The sequence below is a fragment of the Cygnus olor genome, chromosome 2, assembly GCF_009769625.2.
Source record: "Cygnus olor isolate bCygOlo1 chromosome 2, bCygOlo1.pri.v2, whole genome shotgun sequence".
NCBI classification, from domain to species: Eukaryota; Metazoa; Chordata; class Aves; order Anseriformes; family Anatidae; genus Cygnus; species Cygnus olor.
Window position 1 is genome coordinate 61,587,697 of NC_049170.1, and position 21,541 is coordinate 61,609,237.

The 21,541-nt window shown below is 38.3% G+C and overlaps 1 protein-coding gene across 6 annotated transcripts in view; it reads left to right on the forward strand.

Annotated features, from left to right (window-relative positions):
• The first annotated feature begins 4,250 nt into the window (after window positions 1–4,250).
• The window catches only part of GOLGA4 (golgin A4), a 63,814-nt gene continuing 46,523 nt past the window's right edge, over window positions 4,251–21,541 (forward strand). For 4 of the 6 annotated variants that reach the window (XR_005816904.1, XM_040547631.1, XM_040547632.1 and 1 more), the window contains exons 1-5: window positions 4,251–4,559; window positions 7,449–7,544; window positions 15,444–15,542; window positions 19,650–19,715; window positions 20,662–20,976. Coding sequence is in view for 3 of the 6 variants with exons in the window: in XM_040547631.1 (XP_040403565.1) it covers window positions 4,470–4,559; window positions 7,449–7,544; window positions 15,444–15,542; window positions 19,650–19,715; window positions 20,662–20,976 (666 nt within the window). In the remaining 3 variants the exon portion in view is untranslated. The remainder of the gene's footprint in view (window positions 4,560–7,448; window positions 7,545–15,443; window positions 15,543–19,649; window positions 19,716–20,661; window positions 20,977–21,541) is intronic. The other 2 variants (XR_005816905.1, XR_005816906.1) reach the window with 2 other exon arrangements.

Here is a 21,541-nt window from a genome sequence, read left to right on the forward strand (position 1 = left end):
TCCTGCAGTCCTAACTAGTGAATCAGTTTACTGCAGTGGTTCTTAGTAGTCTTCAGTGCCTGAGCTTGCACTTTGTACTTCTGGAAAGAGAGGTGTGTGGCATGAAATGTGATCTCTGAACAACTTTCCCACTAGAGCAAAGAGCTTCTTTTCCCTCCCAAGGTACAGAGCAGCAATGCCTGTCAGCTTTTCCTCACTTTCAGAGTGAGTTTCTTGTCTTGTCTTTTTAAACAGCTGCAGCCTTTAGGCTGCCTTTCAGCTTTCTCAGGCACAGATCTTCTCATAGCTTTATGCATTTTCAACATGCTCACGAATCTTTTTCCTTAAGTCACTATTATCTTTAATCAAATGGCTATTGATGACCCTTTTTGCTCAGTTTTCCCTTCACTGAGATCAGACCAATAACAGGGCACCATAGGTGAACATGGAAATACACAAATAGAAAATAGACTGTTTGCTAAGCAGCTATCAAGTCAGCCACATCGTAAAGAAATGTAATATTTGATAGCCAGCAGCTTACTTAGAGCAGCCCATACTTTGTACGCATAAGAATTATATGGTTGATGTAGAATTATTATTATTATTTTCAATTCGCTGTTCTGGACATTTTAAAACTCTCATCCCATCGTTGATATAATTTCGCATTTATAACACGATGACCCTACAAAGGCAGTCATAGTCTTCTAGAACACTGACATCTGCTGGTAGTTGAAAGTCACAACATTTAGATGCGAAAGAAAATGGCAATCAAATCAGGCTAGGCAAGCACTCTGAATATTAAGTCCAGCTTCCATTTTAAGATTGGTAGGGTTCTAATCACAGTAATATAATTAAAGGATGTACCTTGCATAACTATTTCTCCCCATTCTGTAGGTTGCTGTACAATGAGTTGTCACTGTTTTCATTGCACTATCAGATCATGTGTTGTTGTTTGTAACCTTTGTGCTGAAGATCAAAATACTTCCTGACTAAAACTTATTACCTATGCACCTGTACACTGTATGAGTGCTTTAACAGCAACATTAATATTTTAAATTTTATATGTAGGAGTAAAACTGCTCCTATATTTATTACAAAATGTGGCATTCCATAAGCTGTCTGTAAAGAACAGCAGCCCTGGACAGAGCTTGTTGGATTACTGCTTCCTTCTGCTTATGTTTACTTTATTATCAGTTTTTTGTTTTTGTTTTTGTTTTTTTAAGTAATGCCCTCAATGTCAAATATGATCCAGTAATAGTTATATTTTGTATCAGACATTATTTTAACAACATGATGCTGATGTAAAGAAAAATCGAAGCACTGCTGATGGCAAACCTCCTTTCGAAAAATATGAATCAACATAAAAAAGTTGTAAGAAATGATACGTTATGTTGCTTTATGTCTTCCCATATTTGAGATAGACAGCTGGATTGAAAAAACTAGCTTTAGCAAATTCATACATTTTTCACAATGTAATCAGAACTGTGGGTGTGGAAAAGAGTATTGAAAAGCCACATTCATCATTTATGCCCAAGGCTTTCTTGTGACTTCCAGAAAGCTGCAATAACTTAAAGAGAGCATTTTGAAAATCAGGTCAGACTGCCTAGAGGCCATATGCATGAATACTCCAACCATCATTAGCAGCCAAGATAGTTACTGACTGAGGTAGTATCAGTTCTTTCAGAAAAAGAGCTGCTTGTTAGCTAACCTTGAAATAGCACTTAGTGGGATGACTTCAGTTTAAGATGAAGCCAATTGCTCAGCAAAGACCATACATAGGTTCCTGAGCAATCTGAAATAAGAACTCTGGCAATGCAAACCTAGCTAGCTTCTGTCTCCCTCCGTCTCTCCTGCAGCAGCTTCTGTACTTGGGGGACTCAGCACAGTAAGTCAGCAGAAAATTATTTGCTCTTTTGTCAGTTTAGTTTTCTGCAAGATCGACACACAGCAGTAATGGAGGGAAAGGTCTGACAAGCACTGGCCTGAGCACAAGGTGAGGAACGGGACTGCAGGGATGTGCGGGCTACTGTCGCTGACAATTAGAGAAGTCTAGACTGCTATGAAAATGCAGAATTTTACTTTAATGCTTTGTTCCCATTCCCACAGAGATACATTTACAACTGCTACAGATTCAATTGGGAACAGACCTTTGTTCTTAATTATCTACTGTACCAGAAATGTTTGCAGATATACATTTATCTTTCACAGACAGCTCAATGTCAAAGAACTGTCATTTGGTCTGTGTTAACTGGTGTACTAAAGGAAGATGAAAAAGGAAAGGCAAATCTTCACTTTCAATTACTACTATTAACTTCACACACTAGAAAGATCTATTAAAATCAGATCGCCCTTCTAGAAATAAAGTACTGTTCAGTTGAATAAGGGACTTTGTCGCACAGAAGGAACAGGAGTTAATGTGGTTTCAGACAGTTCCTCCAGGACTTCTGCTGAGTTCGGAGCAAATTCTTTGTGTATTGCAATATGTTTTAATCAAACTTGTCCAGGCACTACAAAATTTGAAGGCTTAAAAAAGTGTTTTTGAAATTGTCATATATATCTTCAAAATTTGAAAGATGTATATTCAGAACATACTGACTTTGCATATTCCAAGGAAATAATACAGAGCTTTATTTGGGTTGGAGATATTTTATGAAAGAATGAACAAAGCTATAAATGATAAAAATGTAAAGAAGAAACCTGACAAAAGTAAGGGAAGGCAGCGGCAGCAGTAGTAAAAGACGCAGTGAGAGAAACATTGAGAGAAAGGAAGAAAGACTTTTCTTGCCCCATTGATATCTTTTCAGATAACCCACTAGGATAATAATACTCTACAAGACAAAAAGCAGCTACAAGCTTTGCTTTTTTATCTGATAGCTGTAAGAACTAGTTTCCTTTTAATATGCATCTAGCTATCAAGTTCACATGCTGCATTTAGTGACTTGGATTTAAAATTAGAGTTTAATTACAGACACTTAAGAGAATGTGAGCCAGCACAGAGCACATAGATATGAGAGAATCACAGATGTTCTGGGAGAGTGGAGGGTCTCTCGCTTGCTAACCTGAGAATTGTCCAGCCATCCTGGACATGTCATATCTACATGGAAAAGAGACTGACTGAAGTAGAGCGTTTTTGCTTTTTCTAGCAGCAGTAAACTTAATCACCCACTTTATTTCATTTCCTTGTGGAATGCTCTTCAGGTATTTTTGCCCTCCTAGTCCTGGAGACTTCCTTATACCTCCATTGCCAAGTCCACCCATAGAAAAGCATCACAGTTGGCCTCTGTTTATCTACAGCTAAATAGACTGCTGAAAAGTAATTTTTCTTCTTACATGTAACAAAAAATTATGAAAAAGTTTATTTTTATTCTTCCTTCCTTCCTTCCTTCCTCCCTCCCTCCCTCCCTTTCTCTCTTTCTTCCTTTCTCTCGTTCTCTCTTTCTCTCTTGCTGTGGATGTATCTTACTTATTTTGGGGGATCAATGTACATGTATACATATTTATCTCAAATTATTTATAGATGGCAGCAGTGTATTTCAGTGAAAACATTTCTGTACGTTTGTGATTATCAAATGCATTCTTCATAGTATGTTGCTGTGCTATATAGAAGTTCATGGCTCAGTATTTCTTGCAAATATGATAATGTATTTCTGGCCTTCACGTGAAATCACTGGCAACACAGCAACTTTCAGAGTAATCCCCGTGTTGGAGAATGAGTGGCAGCTGCTTCGAACAGCTCTGCATCTCTGCTGAATACACACACATACTAACTAAATATACTGAATACTAAATACACTAAATACTCTAACTGAATACACACACACAAAAACATCCAGCAAGGAGCCAAAAGCTTGTGCCACAGGCTTTAACTAAGGCTGCCAAGAGCCAGTTTCAAACAGAAAATAAAAAATAATTTATTCATAACGGATCTGTTAATAATGTACAAATGGAATAGTACTCAGAAGGTTTGACTGGGGGCAAAATGAAAACAATGTGACTGCATCAGCAGAAAGGTTTTAATCCAGCTTCAAAAACTGTTTTCCTGTCAGACTTGGAAATCAGACAATTAGGCACTATAGAAAAGTGTGTGGAACTGCTGCTGACCACCACAGGGCTTATAAACCCTATGCACTTGCCAGAACGCTGCTGACTGGGTTTATAAACTAATTAGCAGCACTGTGCCAAGCGAGGCTTGCAGGCCGCCCGGGACCGGGCGCAGCGCCCTAAGGCCCCACCCTCCGGGGCGGTGCCGCGCCGCGCGGGAGAAGCCGTGTGGAGGGCATTTTGTGCCTCGCCTCGCCCCGTAGCGACCGGGCCGCCGGGTTCCACGTCGGCCGCGCAGGCGCAGCAGCGCCTCCGCTCACCTGCTGCGGGGAGGGGGCCGAGAGGAGGAGGAGGAGGAGGAGGAGGAGGGGGCGGCGGCGGCGGCGGCGGCGGCGGGGGGAGGAGGAGGAGGAGGAGGAGGAGGAGGAGGAAGGCCGCGCCGCGCCGCCATGTTCAAGAAGCTGAAGCAGAAGATCAGCGAGGAGCAGGCGCCGCCGCGCCGGGCCGCCCCCCTGCAGCCGCAGGGAGCTGCGGAGCGGGTGGGTTTGGCTTTATTTCCCCTTTGGGGCGGGGGGTGCCCGCTTGTGCTTCGTGCCTGGATAACTCAGTGTGTGCGTGTGCGGTGTTCCTGCGGTACTGGCCCAACGCACCGCTCCTTTGTCCGGCTGGGACCGTGCTTCTGGGGGTGTTCCGTCTGTGACGCGTTGTCTGGCTGGTCTAGCTCAGCTTTAAACCCTCCCTTAGCTATTACTTTGGGGTCTGCCCAAAGAAAGCCCGTCTTTGTCAGCGGCGGCTCAGAGTGGCGTGGAGCTGGCGTAGGTGTGGAACTTCCAGTGCAGCGGAAAGGGAGAGAGTTGGTTGCGATTTCTCTTCCCCCACACACATGTCCAGCGGTTTAATATATCACAGCCTTCATTTGGCTGTCAGAGCTAACGCTGATGCTGGCGCTGACAGGTCCCATGCAACCTAATGCCAGAGCTTGCGATAAGTGATACTTTTCGCCTAGGCCGCTGTGCTGTGGTAGAGCAGGTCACGTAACTCAAGGGTTGATGTGAATGGGAAGGCAGAAAGAGAAAATGAGAACTGATTTTTCCTTTTGTGTGAAATAGTCTAGTTTTCTGTCACTTATTGTTACTTGCTATCACTTCATTTGATCTCCAGTACTGTTAGAAGGAAACTGAAGTTAGATTTGTTCTTAAAAGCGAAACAGGGCAATCTGCTCGCTCCCTGTGTCTCATTTCAAAATAGCTTCTGTAAACAAGGAAGGAGGGAGAAGGTTTTGAGGTCTGTAAAATGCACTGGAGTCTTGCAAAGAGTGTGGAATATACTTCTGTTCCCATTCTTGTAGTAGATACGTAAATAAACTGCATTCAGTTTATTGGGTGCTCTATCATCACCTGACCATCAGCTGCTTCCTATCAAAACATTTTCAGCCCAAGTTTTACACACATTCGGCACTTCTTAGTTCTATGAGACTTTTATTTGCATTCTTTTCTGCTCTTCTCTTTCCTATACCCCATCTCAGGGAGGCTTTCCTTACCATACCCTTTCTGCTTTATTGATAACCCCTCTTTAGGACATAAAGCTTGCCATTTGTACTCTGGCTTGCGGTGTCCTAGGCTAAATTTACTGACCTAAATAAATCCAGAGGTTAGCATCTCTCCAAGTGTAACATGAAGGTGAACGCTCATTCTGAGGAGGCCGTTGTGGGCCTCCCCTTTCTGTGTGGGCTGTTAGCTAGCTGATGTCACCTCTCTGACTCTGACAGCCTGCACTCTCCCCCTGCATGATGAAGGACAGACGCATCAGTTTGTAACTGCTGACGGGGAGAAAAAGCTGCCCCTGCAGTTCTAGGTGGCTGTGTCATCTCCCCTGTTCTGCCCACCTTCAGTTTCAGAATTGTGCTGTTCGTTACACGGGAGCAACGACTGTTCCTGCTGCCAAGCGCAGTGCCTCTGAAATGGCTCTGAAGTGTCAGGAGGTCTGAGTGCAGCGGTGACAACTGTAAAACCATTAAGGGCAGAGTGAGGAGAGACCTTCATACCCCATCTAGTAGTAAAGTGCTGATGAACCCTTGGAAACCTTTTTCATTCTGTATGGTGAGGGCTAGAAGTTCCCCTGCTGTAAATGGCTGACCTTAAGTTAGAGGGTGGGCAGAAAAGGAGAGCAGGCTACTGGGGTGAGCAGGTTGTTGTCGTTGTTCAAACTGTACGGATACCTCTGGTGCAAAACTCTTCAGCAGGACGTAGAGCTGGCATGGCAAATGGTTATTCAGTACTAAGTCAGGTGTCTGACTTGAGAAGAGTCACATTCTCAGGGGGGAACTTTATCTCTATTTGGTCTGGCCTGTAAACTGTCACTGACTTTGGTATAACCATATATTTCCTATGATACTGGACTTAATTCATTACTATCCAAATTTGGCAAAACATACCTGTAGGCTTTAACTATGTCTTCCATTCTTTCTCCAGGAGACTGACTTTTTTTGGGGTAATTTCTCTTCAGTGGACTGATGTACTGTCATTTATGTTTTAGTCAGCTCAGTCATGGTCTTGAGACAAACGTTTTGTAAGGCAGAATTTATATACACAACCTAAATGATGGTACTGCAACAAAGTGCAGGAGGTGTTCTGATTTTTATTTTTTACGGCAACACTTTATTAGTTCTGGTTATGTTGTAGCATATACCTAAGGAGAGATCTTACTAATTTCTTTGTATGTAAAATTTGCTGATCTTTTAATGTTCACTACATTTATACTGAAGTTTTATATGCAGATTTAGAAGTATGAGGCTGGCAAGCTACATTTGGGTTGGGTCGGCTTGGCTTGTTGCAGCCTAGCTCAGTATGGAGTTGTGAAATTGCTTTGAATAGATGTTTAGTGTTAACAGGAACAACAAGTTCATGTTGATGTTTTAAAATGTGTCATGTTCTTCTGTTGCCCTTTTGCTTTGCTTAGGTTCTATTTTATTTTGACTAGTGTTTTTTAAAATTAATTTCTTTATCGAATGATAAGGTACTCCTTATTTAAATGATCAAATGCCTGTCAATTTCCAAAACTTTGAAGCCTTAATCTTTAATACTTAAAACAAGTATTAAAATGGTAAAGTATTATGAAGTTTGAGTTTCAAATTTGGACCAGGAGGACCATGGTCACAAATGATCAAAATAGCTTAATAATATTATAATATAATTATAATAGCATAATTCTGTTGCATGCTCTTTTGGCTGTTCCATGATGTTTTCTGCTCTGGAGACTTTGTATTGAGGTAGAACTCCTCACAGATAGTATGTGAAACTGATTGTGGCTTCTTTAAAAGGAAGATCTACCCTGGGCTTTACTGACAAGTTATAGTTAGTGAATGTTAAAATAAATTATGATGTGGAAGAATTAGTTCTGAATATTGTTGATATGTGATCTCTGTGTAGGCCCCTTCCAAGTCCCCTCCACTGTCTGACAAAAGAAGTAGAACATCTTCATTTACAGATCAGAATGATGAAGGCTCCTTAACTCCAGACAAAGAGGTCAGTTGAAAACTCATTTTCTCTATTTTTAAGCTTCAGTGCTTCATTAAGAAGAAAAATAATCTGACTTCGCTTCCCTGATTAATGCTTTTTTTGTTCCTCATTCTCTCTATTTCCTGTGTACTTAAACACAAGAATAGTCTAATTTTTAGGTTAAGTCCCAGAGTGTTTCATATTAGTGAGACAGACCTTTAAAGCCCTACATTCAGACACCTTTTAAATCCTTCTCCAGGTTTAAAAATCTTACTGCTGAACTAGACTCAGTAAGCTACTGGGAAAGAAGTTACATCCAGAGAGATTAACTTGTTTTTCCTGTCTCTTTTGTTTGAAAAGTTGGGCAAGTCCTATTAGCTGTAGAGGTAAATTGAGGCAGACTATATATATATAAAGTATTTGTTTTCTTTCAGTGGGCCCATCCACTTCAATTTTAACACTACATTTTCTTCAGGAGATGACCAGCTATACCTGAAACTTGTCTTAGATTATTAGGAACGCTACCAGTGATTACAGCTTGGCAGTTTTGATTCCTGCACTGGTAATAGAAACAAAAGGAAGGCTATCTTATGGTTTTGTTTTTTGCTTTAGAAATGTAATATTCAGTTTTCTAATGATTTTTTTTTTATGTACTGTTGTATAGAATGACTGAATGACTTCTTTTTCTCCCTGGAGAGAGGCTTTCTATTAACTGATGCTCTGTTAATGTTGGCAAGCAGCATCATCCGTCATAAATTAACTGCTTTAGAAAGGAGAGTTTGCATTTTTTTCTTTTCCACAGAAAAAGCAACTTGCATGTCTTTTCTAAATGCGGAGTACAGAAGTTACATGCTGCCACGTGAGAACTACACGAATGTGATAAAGGTTAAAGGAATGATTTGGCCAAGGTGTTCAGATGCTTCTAAGCAGCAGAAGCTTAGTAGAATGTGAAATAATGTAGCTGTGAGACAGTGACATTCGTCTGTGTGACTGGTTCATTGGTTTTAGTCTGTCATTGGCTTGACACTGCCTATGCCTAAATGAAAAAAATCTTCCTCTCTTCAGTGGGAAATGATTAAAGGAAAAGGTTAATAAAAGGGATGAGGAGTGTTATGACTTACACAAGTACCAACTGCTTTTCTGCTCAAATACAACTCTCACATTGAGTCAAACTCAGAATAGCTGTGTTTTTTTTTAAAAAAAAAAACAAAAAACAAAAAACTTGTATTTAATTTTAAGGATGGTTGCTTTTATTCCAGATTTGAAGAAGGTCTGTATCACCAACAGCTTACCTTATTTTTCAGTTGATTTAATAAAAAAAAAAAAATGCTACCTCTTTTCACCATTCTGCTAACATAATATTTAAAAAAAAATAATCCAAATATTGTTGGGCATTACCTATATGTGTCAATGCATCTGCAATCATCTTCATTTCTGTTGATTTTTATCTTTTAGTGCTTCATTAAATTTACACTGCCCCAATCTGTTTTTTCCAGTCTGCTTTTCCAGACAAACAGGAGAAGCAAAGAATTCCCCACAAGACATGCCAAGTTATGCTGGAAGAACATTATCATGCTCTAAATACAGTGGTTACACTTGGAATGATCAGAGAGAGAGAGACAGAGAAAGAGATGGAGAAATAAGATTAAGAATGGAAACAGAGTACTAAAGTGACCTCAGATTTACAGTTATCCCCTGACATAGGGAACTGTTAGGAGAATTTTACTTACGAAACACAGTCTGTAATTAAAATTCAGAAGGTAGTGAAGGTGCTAAGGGAATGAAAATCTCTGCTTTTTAGTAAGAGCTGGTTTTACGTCAAATGGAAAGTTTTAGTAAAATAAAGATAAATGTACATCATCAAGACATGAAAGCTTCTTTCTCCAAATATTTCTCGTAAGCGTTAAGACTAATTAAAAGCAAATCATCCTTGAAATGTAGTTGTTGGATTGGCTTTCCATAAAATTGAGTTCAGTGGCAGTATTTATGATGCTTAAAAGAGAGACAGATATTATATACTATCTCTGAAAATACATGCCCCAATTATGTGGAAGGGGGACACTTTTTACAGCAGTGTTTTTGTTTGATCATACATATGTTTTTATGTACAGTTGGCAGTGGTGTTACAATGAACTAAAGTTGGATGTTTAATGTACTGAGAATGGTTTTGAAGAATATCATATACTGAAATGTTTCTGTAGTACGTGAATATTTGCTAACCATTTTGGTATAGAAAGCTTAAACAAATAGAACTGTACAGTATTTCATGGTTCTTGTATACATCTTCTCCCTCTGGCTTATTACATTTTAGTGTGTCTTTAATAAATCCACACTTTCACATTTTTAATGTTAATATTAAAATGTGTAAGAGCTTTGATTTTAAACTCAACACTTTTACAATATTTTTAGAATAAAAAATTGCATTTGTAATAGACAACATTAATCTGATCAAAGAATTATAATAAAATGTGCAGGCAAACATTTTTGCTTTACTCTAAAGTGATTTTTTTTAACGGGATGTTTTGGGATTTTGAAAAACTTGTGTGCTTCATTCGTGGAACACTAGCATAAATTTATTTTATTCCTGCCTGCTTTCTCCTTCAGCTTCTATTTTAATGAAGCTGTGGATCTCCAGGATCTCCACAGAAGCAGTGCTACGGAGAAGCTCATAATTTCTTTTGTGTATAAAGAAAAAGCAGAATTCTGTCGAGTTCTGTATTCTGTTCTTGCAAGTAGCCTGTAAAATATGGTTTGGGTGTAAAGTAAAATCATTGATACTTACCTAAAACTTCTTCAAGCAGTTTGTGTATCAGATACTTCCGGAGTTGGCCTTGGTGTCATTTGAAACAGCCTTGGATGATTAAAACTTACTTGTTGTTACTTCCAGACTTTTCCAGGGAAGAATAGGGTTTGGTTTTCAAATTTCAGTTTGTTACTGCATTGACTCTTGAACAGAATTTGAGGGAAGATATATCATATTCAGTATCATTCCTAGAAGTTCAAAATTTTCTTTTGGTTTAGTATAGTTATTTTTACAAGTCAGGACCACATGCAGAAAATAACAAAGCTAGTTCTGAGCCATTGACTGAGAGGGAACAACTGATAGCTTGATGTGGATGACCTGGCAGTTATTCAGGTCCAAATATCAGTCACATCCTCACAAGTGTTATGGAAGTGACAGCAGAGCACTGTATATGTAGCTTTTCTTAGAGCTAAAGATAAACTAGCAATGTACTTTTTAGTCTTACTTTAGTACTGTAAATTGACTGTTTTAAATTTAATAGAGGTATCTTTCTAGCGTTGGCTAATAATAAAGCAGGACAAGTAAAACTGGAAATAATTTGTCTTCTGCCTTTGTAAATGCTGCATCTTTGATTTATTCATCCAATCTGAAGTACTTCTAAATAGATACTCCAATCCAGGGGTAGCAGTAATTCAGATATATCTGTATTTTTTCTTTCTGACATGCAAATTTAAGACTGAATTTTGGAGTCTGTCTAGTTCTTATCTAAAGCTTGATTTTTATAATTCTTGATGCATACACAGGTTTATTTAGGTTGCTTATCAAAATAACAAAGCAGGAAAGAATTGTTTGATTTAGGTATTAACTCATCCTGAAAATGCAGTTCTGTGCCCTCAGGTTCTGGGGCTTTTTTTAATTGCAGAGAAAAGTCTTGAACTTCTGAGTTCTTCCTCCAGTATTTTAATTCCAAAAATGCAAGAGGGATGAGGCATAAAAAGATTGTTACAGATTGCATGAACCTTCTATAAAATAGATAGATCAGCAAATTACTGTTTGTTTTTTTTTACAGCTTTTTCGGCATTCCCCAAATTTGGGGGTGGAATGGACTTTTTTTTAACTATGGGGGAATGAGTTATCTTTCTTAGTAAGAGTTGAAACTAAACCATTAGCCTAATGGCTGACATCCTTAGCTCCTTGAACTAGGTGAATAAATACTGGTTTACATCTTCAACAAGCTTGTAGTATAATCCCTTTCCTTCTGTTTTACTGTGCATGTACACAACATGGAAAAACAGTACACAAACAATTAGAGAAGCATTTAAGCATTAACATTAGAAATGAGCATGTGCTGTGATGCAAATTCATACAGTTAGTAAAGTACAAGTTTCTGTAGTAACAGATTAATCTGAAACATGGAACCACTGGTTCGCTTCCTTTTTCTGAAAGGGAATAATTACTGCCACTGGTAGTCAAGCAAGTGTTGTATATATGTAATATGTATTAAATAAACTAGTCCCCCCCCTTCAGAGGAAGGGTATTTGGTGGCACTATAATCCCTGTTAAATTCTGCCTTTATTTCACAGCCTGCTAAGGAACTCATTTGATCTAGGGTTCGGAACTACTTTGGCCTATGTATCCTGTTCATCAGAGTCATCAGAGTAAAGGAATATTTGAGCATGGTAATTCTTCAGAGAGGAAGAATAGCAAAAACAGTACAAAAGCATTTGGTTCTGGGGTTCAGGAAGTTCATAAAGAACAAGTAAGGCAGCTTAACTGAGGCCAGACATGAGGGCTACAGAGACTGGATTTCCAGAATTCTGAACAAAGATTATTTCAAAAGAACTATTGTTCTTTAAGAATACTTAAAGTGTTCCAGGTTTCATTATCTAATTTACCGCTTTGTAACTTTTTCTCAAAGGTAGAAATGTTTGTTGTTGCTGAGTAAGATTTTATTTGCAAAAACAGAGTAATTCTATATTGTGATAAAAGATTAGCAATATCACAGCCTTAATTTGGTGCCTGAGGTAAAGGTCAGTATGGGACAGAGTTCATTTACCCTGGAGCATGTTGGAAGCATAAAATGTTGAAAGATTTTAGTAGGATTTCTCTAAAAAGCTTCAATTGGGATTTGATGGTGTTCAGAGGATTAGAGAAAGCTAGTTAAAGCGTTAATTACAGGTCTGCACATTCTGTCTGTTTGCAGGATGCTTCAGCCCAACTGGATTCCCAACTTGTATAGTTACATTAATCACATCAACTGCTTTGCAACATTATGTGATTATTAATCACATAATGCTGATGTGTTGTTAGTGATATGTTAGCACAGCAGTAGGTACGTTTAATGTTTCTGAAGTCGCTGAAGTCCTTCAGAGCGGCCACCTGAAGTACAAAAATCAATTGTGGCAATATTTACAAGCGTTTAATTTTGGAAGACTATTTTTTTTCTTCCCTTTTTTCCAGGCATAGGTGAATAATTTTTGGTGACTTCCACAAAAACAAAACAAACAAAACAAGTAGACAGCTCATATTTAAGCCATGCTGAATAGTTAATTAAAAATTGAAAAAAAAAAGGCAGATAAAAATGGATATATATTTTTGGAAAGTACTAGGTGTTGTAATTATAGGACTTATTCAACACCACTGCCTGTAATATAGCTGTAAGAACAAAGCAGACAGTGACCTGCTGGAGTAACAAAAATGCTATGAGCAAGTACTTAAATATTTTCACTGTTGGGCACCCAACATCTGAGAATGGAGGATGAGTTCTCTAATACGAAGATACAGCCGGTTCTAAGGAAATAACATTCTTGGACCATGATTAAGTGTATTCTGCCTTTGATAGCTGTTTGAAGTGTGAAACTCAACTCTTGGCTAGCTCTTGGCTACTGGAAAGGAAATACCTAGCTCTTTCTTTTTGGTATGGTGATTACTGCTCTGCCTCAAACAGTATTATTGTCTTCTACCTGTGTTTGCAGGGTTGGTTCCTTCCCCTTTGTGCTAGCCTTGTCTTTTTTGCAGTAGACTTAAACACTCGAGGTGAAGCTGAGATGATTTAGTGGCGTCCCTGCCCCAGGCTTCTGATTAACATTTGTGAAACACAACAGTAGTGTTAATTGCTTTCTACTGTTTGTGTAAACTGTTAGCTGCAATAGAGACCCTAGAGTGGTGTGCTTGCAAGCTCAAGCAGTATGGCATAAATTCATATTCATAAGCTTTTTTATTTCTTAAAAACGTAATTACTGTGCACTGAGGTATTTTAGGCTTTGCAGAAGCTGATAGCTTGGTTCTGCTGATCTTGCCATGGAGGAGTTGCATATGCTCCCTGTCAATTGTCCACTGAGTAGTTGGAGTGTATTTAACTCTCCCTATTGCTTAAGCTTCTTTGTTGTCTTCCCAGTAAGGTTAGGGGGTTTTGTTTTTTGGGGTTTTGGTTTTTCTTTGGGGTGGGTGGAGGGTGTTGGGTGAGGCTTTTGTGTAAGACTTTACTAGGTAAGCCTCCTGCTAGACCTTCGTTACACTTACGTGGTCATGGACTTGAGGGGATGACGGAAAACAACAATTCACAGAAGCTGAACATGCTGATTGTCCGAATTTGTTTTTAATTTGAAATGAAGAATAATTTGTTGGAGATGAATAGGAATTCTTTTTAATGCAAGTTGTTTGGGTAATGCAAGGAGTTTAATTTAAGCAAAATAATTCTATAAGGAAATTTCAGTGCTTAATATTTTGAGAAGCAAACATTAGCCTACCATTTCTATGAAGTGGTAATTTGAACTACCTGTGATTCCTGAAGTTCTCCACAGTCATGTTTTGAAAGTGACTCATCTAAGCTTAAAATAGGTTACATTTTGAAAATGTTTATAATCGTTTGGTTAATAGCATTTGCTTGGATACATGTAGGAGTGTTTTGGAAATGTTTTTTCATCATATTAACTGATGTTGTCTAAACGTACAAAGTATTCTTTGACTTAAAGATTTCATCATCATTTTATTTGTTCTTGAGAATTTACATACTTGTAATTCATGAGGTTATCAGTCTTGCTTGTAGCATTGCTGCTGTGTGATTATACATAGTATTTGCCATTTCTTTTTCTGGCATATATCTTTTCAGAAGCACGTGTACAAAATGAAGCAGCTCTACCCTCCAGTTCCAGGCATTCCACATTCTAACACATTTTCTAAAAGCTTTTGCTATGCAAAAATTGCAAGTCATGTAGCATTCCAGATCTTACACGTGAAAATATTTTTCCTCTGAATTTGAGTGCTTGTACTAGAGCATTGGAGTGAATATAGCAGTTGAAAAAAAAATCAAACCCTAACTTTTTAGTAACAGAATTGATTCCTAAAATACTATTAGTAACTTGAAATAAAACAAAATTGTTCTGAAATTGTGTGAATGAAAAAACTTATCATGTTTTGTTTCAGTCAGCTAACAACAAAATTCTGAGATCTCAGGTTGTAAGAAAGTTGAGCGGTAAACTTCTGTATGTAAGTAGAATTATGGAAAAGGAATGCTTTTGAAACCTGTTACACCATTAAGTTGCATTACATTACATGTATATATCCTATTCCAGAATCTCTTTCTCTTCATGGAATTTAAATCCCTTCTCCTATGCTGACTTGATACAAATGGTTAAATCAGTTTCTGGTTGGTTTTGTTTTTTGTAAAGCAATAGTCTGCTAGTACTTCAAATAATTCTGTAAGGAATGTTTTTTTTTCTGTATATGGTTAGGATTCCACTGTATAAGAGCAGTAGTAGAGAAGACAAATCATGAAATTTATATTGCTTGTAACTGAAATACTGATAGAACGAGTTTTTCATGCACAACTTTGAGAGCAAAGAGGGCTAAGTGGTATCAGAAGACAAGTCATCCACGGAAGCTTAAAATCATCAGTGCCAGTACCTGAAACACTCTTGTTTTGGGCTTGACTAGGATACTTTTTAAAATTGTATGTTTCTTATACCTCTAAATGATCAAAACTGTATTTTGGCTGTTCTGAAGTGAGTGATCTAATGCATATTTTCTGTTCATGTGCTTTCTGTTCATGCCTTTACCAGTGTCTGTTGTCTCCTTTTTATGATGTTTTTAAAAGTGTGGAAAAATTTAGTAGAATATTGCAACGTTCTTTACCTTGTTACTTGATTTATTTTCATTTTCCTACTTTTTGCATTGAATGACAGCTGCTAGCCGGGATGATAGCAGAACCTGCTTTTCTCTCTGAGTATACTATCTTTGCTTTGGATCCCACCAAACAACCTAAGCCACAGAGTGACAGTGTGGTGAGTCCTCCCACCCCCCGTAGCGATGCCTTTAGCAGGGGGAGGAGAGTACTGTACTAGAAGGCAAACCTAGTGTTGCTTGTGGCTTGTTCTCACAAAGGCATCTTTTAACTACCCTGTTGCTAACCCTCCACTAAATTTCACAGAGGTAGTTCCCGATAGCTCCTGGCTGGTGTGCTGTATGATGTGAATTTGTTGTAACACAACAAATTAACACGTTTTCTGTTACACAGGTAACCCTACTTCACCCAAATTTCAAGTAATTGTTGAACAATTTTGTACACTTGTCGCTTAGAATTCATTAAAGCCATTGTCTTCCTCTTCATTTTATGTATGTCTGTGTCTATTTCAAGAAAAATGGATATGACAAGCACTGAGATCGTTTCTCTGCTTAAAAGTTACGTGTCTTTTGCTGTTTACAGTGAAAGTCTCATGTCACTTACTACTAATGGTAGCAGGAAATTATTATCATACATAGGCACTGAAATTCAGCTACTTCTAATTGGTAACTTGGCTGCCCTTATTACAAGACTAGAATGTCTCTTCTAAATTGTTAGATTTCATTTTAAACATATATATTTCATTGTCTGGAAATGTTGTTTGCATAGTCTACATGTGGAGAATCTCAGTGAGAAGAGAACAAGGGGAGTGGAGAAAAAGAAGCAGATACAGGGAGGAAAGCAGCCTTCCCATTTCTTACATATGCACATGCAAAGCTGTGTTATTCTGAGTATTGCCACACAACTAGGATGGCGTCTTTCACGTGCTTCAGAGCCATGGCATTCCTGAGTGCATAATGATTCAAAACAGCATTTGAATTTTAGAGTCCCAAGTCATCCTCAATTCATGATTGCCTTATTTTTTCAATTTAGCAAGTGCCTTTTTTGTTGCTCATGCAGAGGCTGAAAATAAAAAGACACTGAAAGCTATAACAGGATAGAAATTTGGTAAGGAAATAGGCGTAGTGCAACACACCACATCGTACTGGGATTGTGTCTCAACCTAAGCAAAATTGGACTGAAACTGCTTAAAAAGGTGATGGGTAGAAAGTCTTCATATGTTGGGTTGTGTTTGCTACCTCCGAGCACAGATTCATTACTAGCTCAGTCAGTCCTGGTGTTCTCGAGGTTGAGCTTTTTGATGAGGAGCAAAGTGGACATCCGGACTATGCTGACATCTGTAGTTTTGAAATAGTTGCTAGATTTATTTATCTTAGTTGAGGTATTTTTATCATATTCAAGGTCCAGTAATAGCTACAGATAAAATTAAGCTTTTCTACATTAACAGCAGTAAGCATTTATAGGCTGTTTTTCAGTATGCTGCAGAATACCACTAGTACAGTTGCATTTTGAAAAAAAAAAAAAATCTGTGAAAGTTCTTACGTTGCCTTTGTATTCACCTTAGTATATACTTCAGTGACTGGAGTCACTGTCTTGCATATTTGTATACAAAACTGCATACACTGCAAATAGTTATAATGTGAGAATTATAGTTAAAGTGTTACCAATGTGTATTTAATAATGTTACCTGTAAAACTGATTTTGTTCTCTGAACTTCTTCAAAACTCTAGAGCTGTCCTCTCACAGTAAGATTTGGGGGAGGCAGGGGGAAGAGAATAGTGAGACAGAAGTTTATAAGGAAGACGAGTGCTAATTATATACAAATATTAAAAAAACAACGAAACAAACATGGGGGAAGAAAATGTATACTAGCCTCTTCCTCCTTCCAGATCTTACTCACAAATTTGCAGTACTTGAGGAAGCAGGAGGGAAGAAGAACTCTGACATGTTTTTGACTACAGACACTTAAGCTTTCACTCTTTAGGCACATGAATTTATTTTTTTTTACATTAGAAAGAAATAAGAAGCTAAATTAGTTTTCATTTCAGCAATAGAGAAGTAAGGAAGCAGAAGTGTTGCTAGAATGCCCTAATGTGTTCCTGTTAAATTTGAGCTCTGGTTTATACATTTTAATAACAGAAAGCAACCTTTTTATTAATAATTGTAGAAGTAGCTAGTCTTTGGGTATAGATACAGTTGTTGTGTATGGTTAGTGGAGGAAAGACTTCTGTTGGTCTCCAGAAAGCCTGTTACTCTCCTGGTTTTTAAGACTTTCAAGATGCCAGTGCTCTTTGCTCCTAGTTTCACTGAAACAACTCTTAAGGCTTACGAAAGGTTAGGGCTTTTAAGCTCCTCAAAGCCTCTTGAATCTATACTTATATATAGCAAGTTATATTCATGCTTACCTTTCACTTTCTGGACACCAGCATATGACCCTTTGCCCTAGAGCGCAGTGAGTTAGAATTGCAGGAGGTAGAGAAGTGTGATGGTACAGGTTTTGTATTAAGGATAACCAGTATGTCCTTCTTACATTTACTAATGGAATAAATTGTAATTCTAAATCTAGGTTCTACTTTTGTGTTTGTAGACTGAAAGCAAAGATGTTGGCACAATGAAGAGGAAAACTTTAAAAGTGGTGGCATTAGTTTTAGTTTTGAGATGACATTTTTTAAGGTTTCTTAACAGTTGAAAAGAATAGGATCCATGCTTTATGTATTCATAAATACCTTATTAGATTTAATACATCTAATTAATCTTGTGTTCTAAAATGTCTTAAATATTATTAAATTATCCTTGTGAGTTAGATATATAAACCTTAAACAGTTTCCTTTTTTCTGTTTCTGGTAATCAGAATACATGATTGTTGAAAGATGTGCTTGTAGAAAGTCTGCAGTTCTTGGTCAAGTACATCTTTCTTTGTTACTACTACTGTAATACAGTAGGTGCTTTATTACAAATTGTAAAGCAGAAAATAGTTTTTATTTGGATTACTGTTACAGTTAACTTCCCAGTTAAGAAATGAAAACAAATAATGCAGCCCAGAATAAAAGTGTAGGAGTGCTTTAGTTTAAAAACCAGTACGAGCTCTTAATCCACTAGAACTAAATCCACCACAACAATGTAGTGCAGAATGTAAACAGTATGCACATTTTGCTCAAGCCAGGTGAAATGAAATTTCCAAATCGAGACAGACTTCTTATATGGCTCATTATTGCTCATTTTACCTAATCTGAGTCTGGATGGGTGGGTGACTGTTTCTCTGGCTTCCTTAACTGTCTGGATTTCTTTCTGTGTTATTTTAATACTTTCTTGAGTTTGGTCCATATCAAGCCTTATTGAAGCCCTTCGATTTTACAGATTGCATATGAATTTCAAGGTACATCTTGATTAAAAATAAAAACGTACATCACTCGTAACTGAATTCCTTACTCCATGTACTTTAATATATCTCAGTGCTTTTCTTGGAGAAAAAATGCACCCAAGATATTTTCTAGTGTGTTTTGCTATGTCAGTCTGACCTGACTTAAACACTAGAAAATTGGATCTGTACAGGTTTGGAAGCACCTGAGCACAGGGCATAGGAAAAGCAGGACAGACAGACTAGGGACAGGAATGTCTGAAATCTATAATAAAAATAAAACTCTTGTTTTCAGTTGATTTTTTTCCCCTCCTTATTTGTGAGTGCAGAAAACTGTACGTGTCTAGTCTTGCACAGGATGTGTTTTCTGAAAGCCTAATGTTCTTCCTGTGCTTGTTTGGAATCTTAAACAACATGTTTTTATCTTTTTCATCTAAACCTCTTAAACAGTGTTTTTATCCAGGTAGTGTTTCCCCCCCTCCCCCTCCACATACTTAAATAGAGGGAGATAATGTGATTGCACTGATCCTCATGTCAGCTGTAAACAACACTGGTCATCAGTTTGTTGTTTTTTTTTTCCTGCTATCGTTTTGTCTTTTTCTGATGTTCCTTTGATTTGTGTGTAAATGTTACACAAATAATCATTTTGAATAATTAAATTGGAGATGTCCATATTTGCAGATGTCTCATACTAATCCATGCACACAGAGCTGCTTTGTAGTTCTCTATATTGCAGCAGTCTGTTTCGAATTTAACAAACTAGCTTGTTTGCATGAACACATCATAATAAACTTTTTAAAGAAAGTACTAAAAACACAGGCAAGAAAAAGCACAGATGCTGTTTGTAGGAATTGGTGACTGATAGTCATTATAGTCTCTTCCTTCTAACAGTTGTTTTTCCTCCTCTAGAATTTACCTAAGCAACCAATTCCCAGATCTGCAGAAAACAATGGAAGTGAACCAGCCTCTCCACAGGTACCTATGGGGTTTTTGTTTTGTATTTCACTGCCATGTTTTATTTGTATTAATTTAGCATAAGTGCCCAGTGTGTGTCTCCCTACCGGAGTAGGGATGACAAGTACTTTGGCATGTTTTAAGATGGTATTAAGATAAAAAAATTAATTTCTAACTGAAGGAAAAGAATTGATAATCTTAAAATAAAGTTATCACTCATGATAACGGTGGAGATCATCCTTTCATACGTCTCAGAAACAAGTCCAATTTGCTGGAGTGGGATTAGCAGCAATTCCCAGCATGCGAATTCCAGCATCATTTGGTAGTGCTTGAAAATCACTTCTGTAGCACCAGCACTGTATGTTACCGTAGCACAGACCCTTCTGTTTTAGTACAGCACAGGGACTTTAGTTGCATAAATCAATAATTGCATTTTATATAAAAATGGTAAAGCCATTTAGAATAAAAAAAGGACTGTTTAAGAAGACATGCCAGAACCATTGTACAAGGACTTTTACAATAAATTTATTCTCTCAATCATAGGAACAGATCTTTGTATCTTTGAGATAAATACAATCTTCTGTTTAATATATCTGTGAGTCACATTTATATACTTTTTTTTTTAATTTGGGACAAAAGTAAATACAACTATTTATTTCAGTTACATATTCATTTTTTAATGGGGTTGCACAGGAGTATGTTCTTCCAGGAGCTTAAATCAGAGCTGTAGTCTATTGAGTTTAGTTGCTGTCTGAAACTGCCCACACCTGGCAGCTGCAAGTCTGGTTTTTCTGTGCAGGGAGATGACTCTCCTAAGGGAGCGGTAGCTCTTTGGTGTCACCTGTGTGGTGCCGTGTTGGGTGACAGTGGTTCCTTGGCCCTGGTCGTGTCTCTGTTTCCCCAGCGTTAGTGTATCCGTCGGCCTCGAAGCAGCGCACAAGTAACTCCTTGCTTTGGGTTTTTGCAGCCAAGTGACACTCAGTCTTTCGCCCAGCGCCTTCAGCTCCGTGTGCCCTCCATGGAGTCATTATTTCGAAGCCCAGTAAAAGAGTCCCTGTTCCGCTCTTCTTCTAAAGAGTCCCTGGTACGAACGTCCTCAAGAGATTCACTGAATCGGCTGGACGTGGATGCAGCTGGTCCCACCTTCGATCCACCTTCTGACATCGAAAGCGAGACTGAGGAGGCCCCAGGAAATGCAGACAGCCTCAGCAAGGAACAGCTACTGCAGCGACTGCGCCGAATGGAGCGCAGCTTGGGCAACTACAGAGGAAAATATGCAGAGGTGGGTAACGTCACTGGATGGAGAGAGAGGGAAAAAATAAGACTAGCATACTGCAATAGTGGATAATCTTGTTTTCCTCTCTGGAACAAATGGGATCCTCTTATAGCTAGCAGGGACATTTAATTATGACTGTAAGTCTAGTTATTTTTGGCTTAGACAAGCCAAAGCTGTGCTGGTAATGCAACGCGGAAATATTTTTCACAGAATTACAGAACAGTTGTGGTTGGAAAGGAGCTCTGGAGTCCAGCTGGTCCAAACCCCTGCTCAAGCAGGAGACCATCTAGAGCAGCTTGCCTAGGACAACGTCCAGATGGCTTTTGAAGATCTCCAAGGAGGGAGACTTCACAACCTTTCTGGGCAACCTGTGCCAGTTCTTCATCACCCACACAGCACAGAAATGCTTCCTGATGTTCAGACAGAACCTCTGGTGTTCCAGTGTGTGCCCACTGCCTCTGGTCCTTGCATTGGGCTCCTCTGAAAAGAGCCTGACTCTAGCTGCTTTACATTCTACCTTCAGGTGTTTGTAGACATTGATAATACACCCCCTGAGCCTTCTCCAGGATGA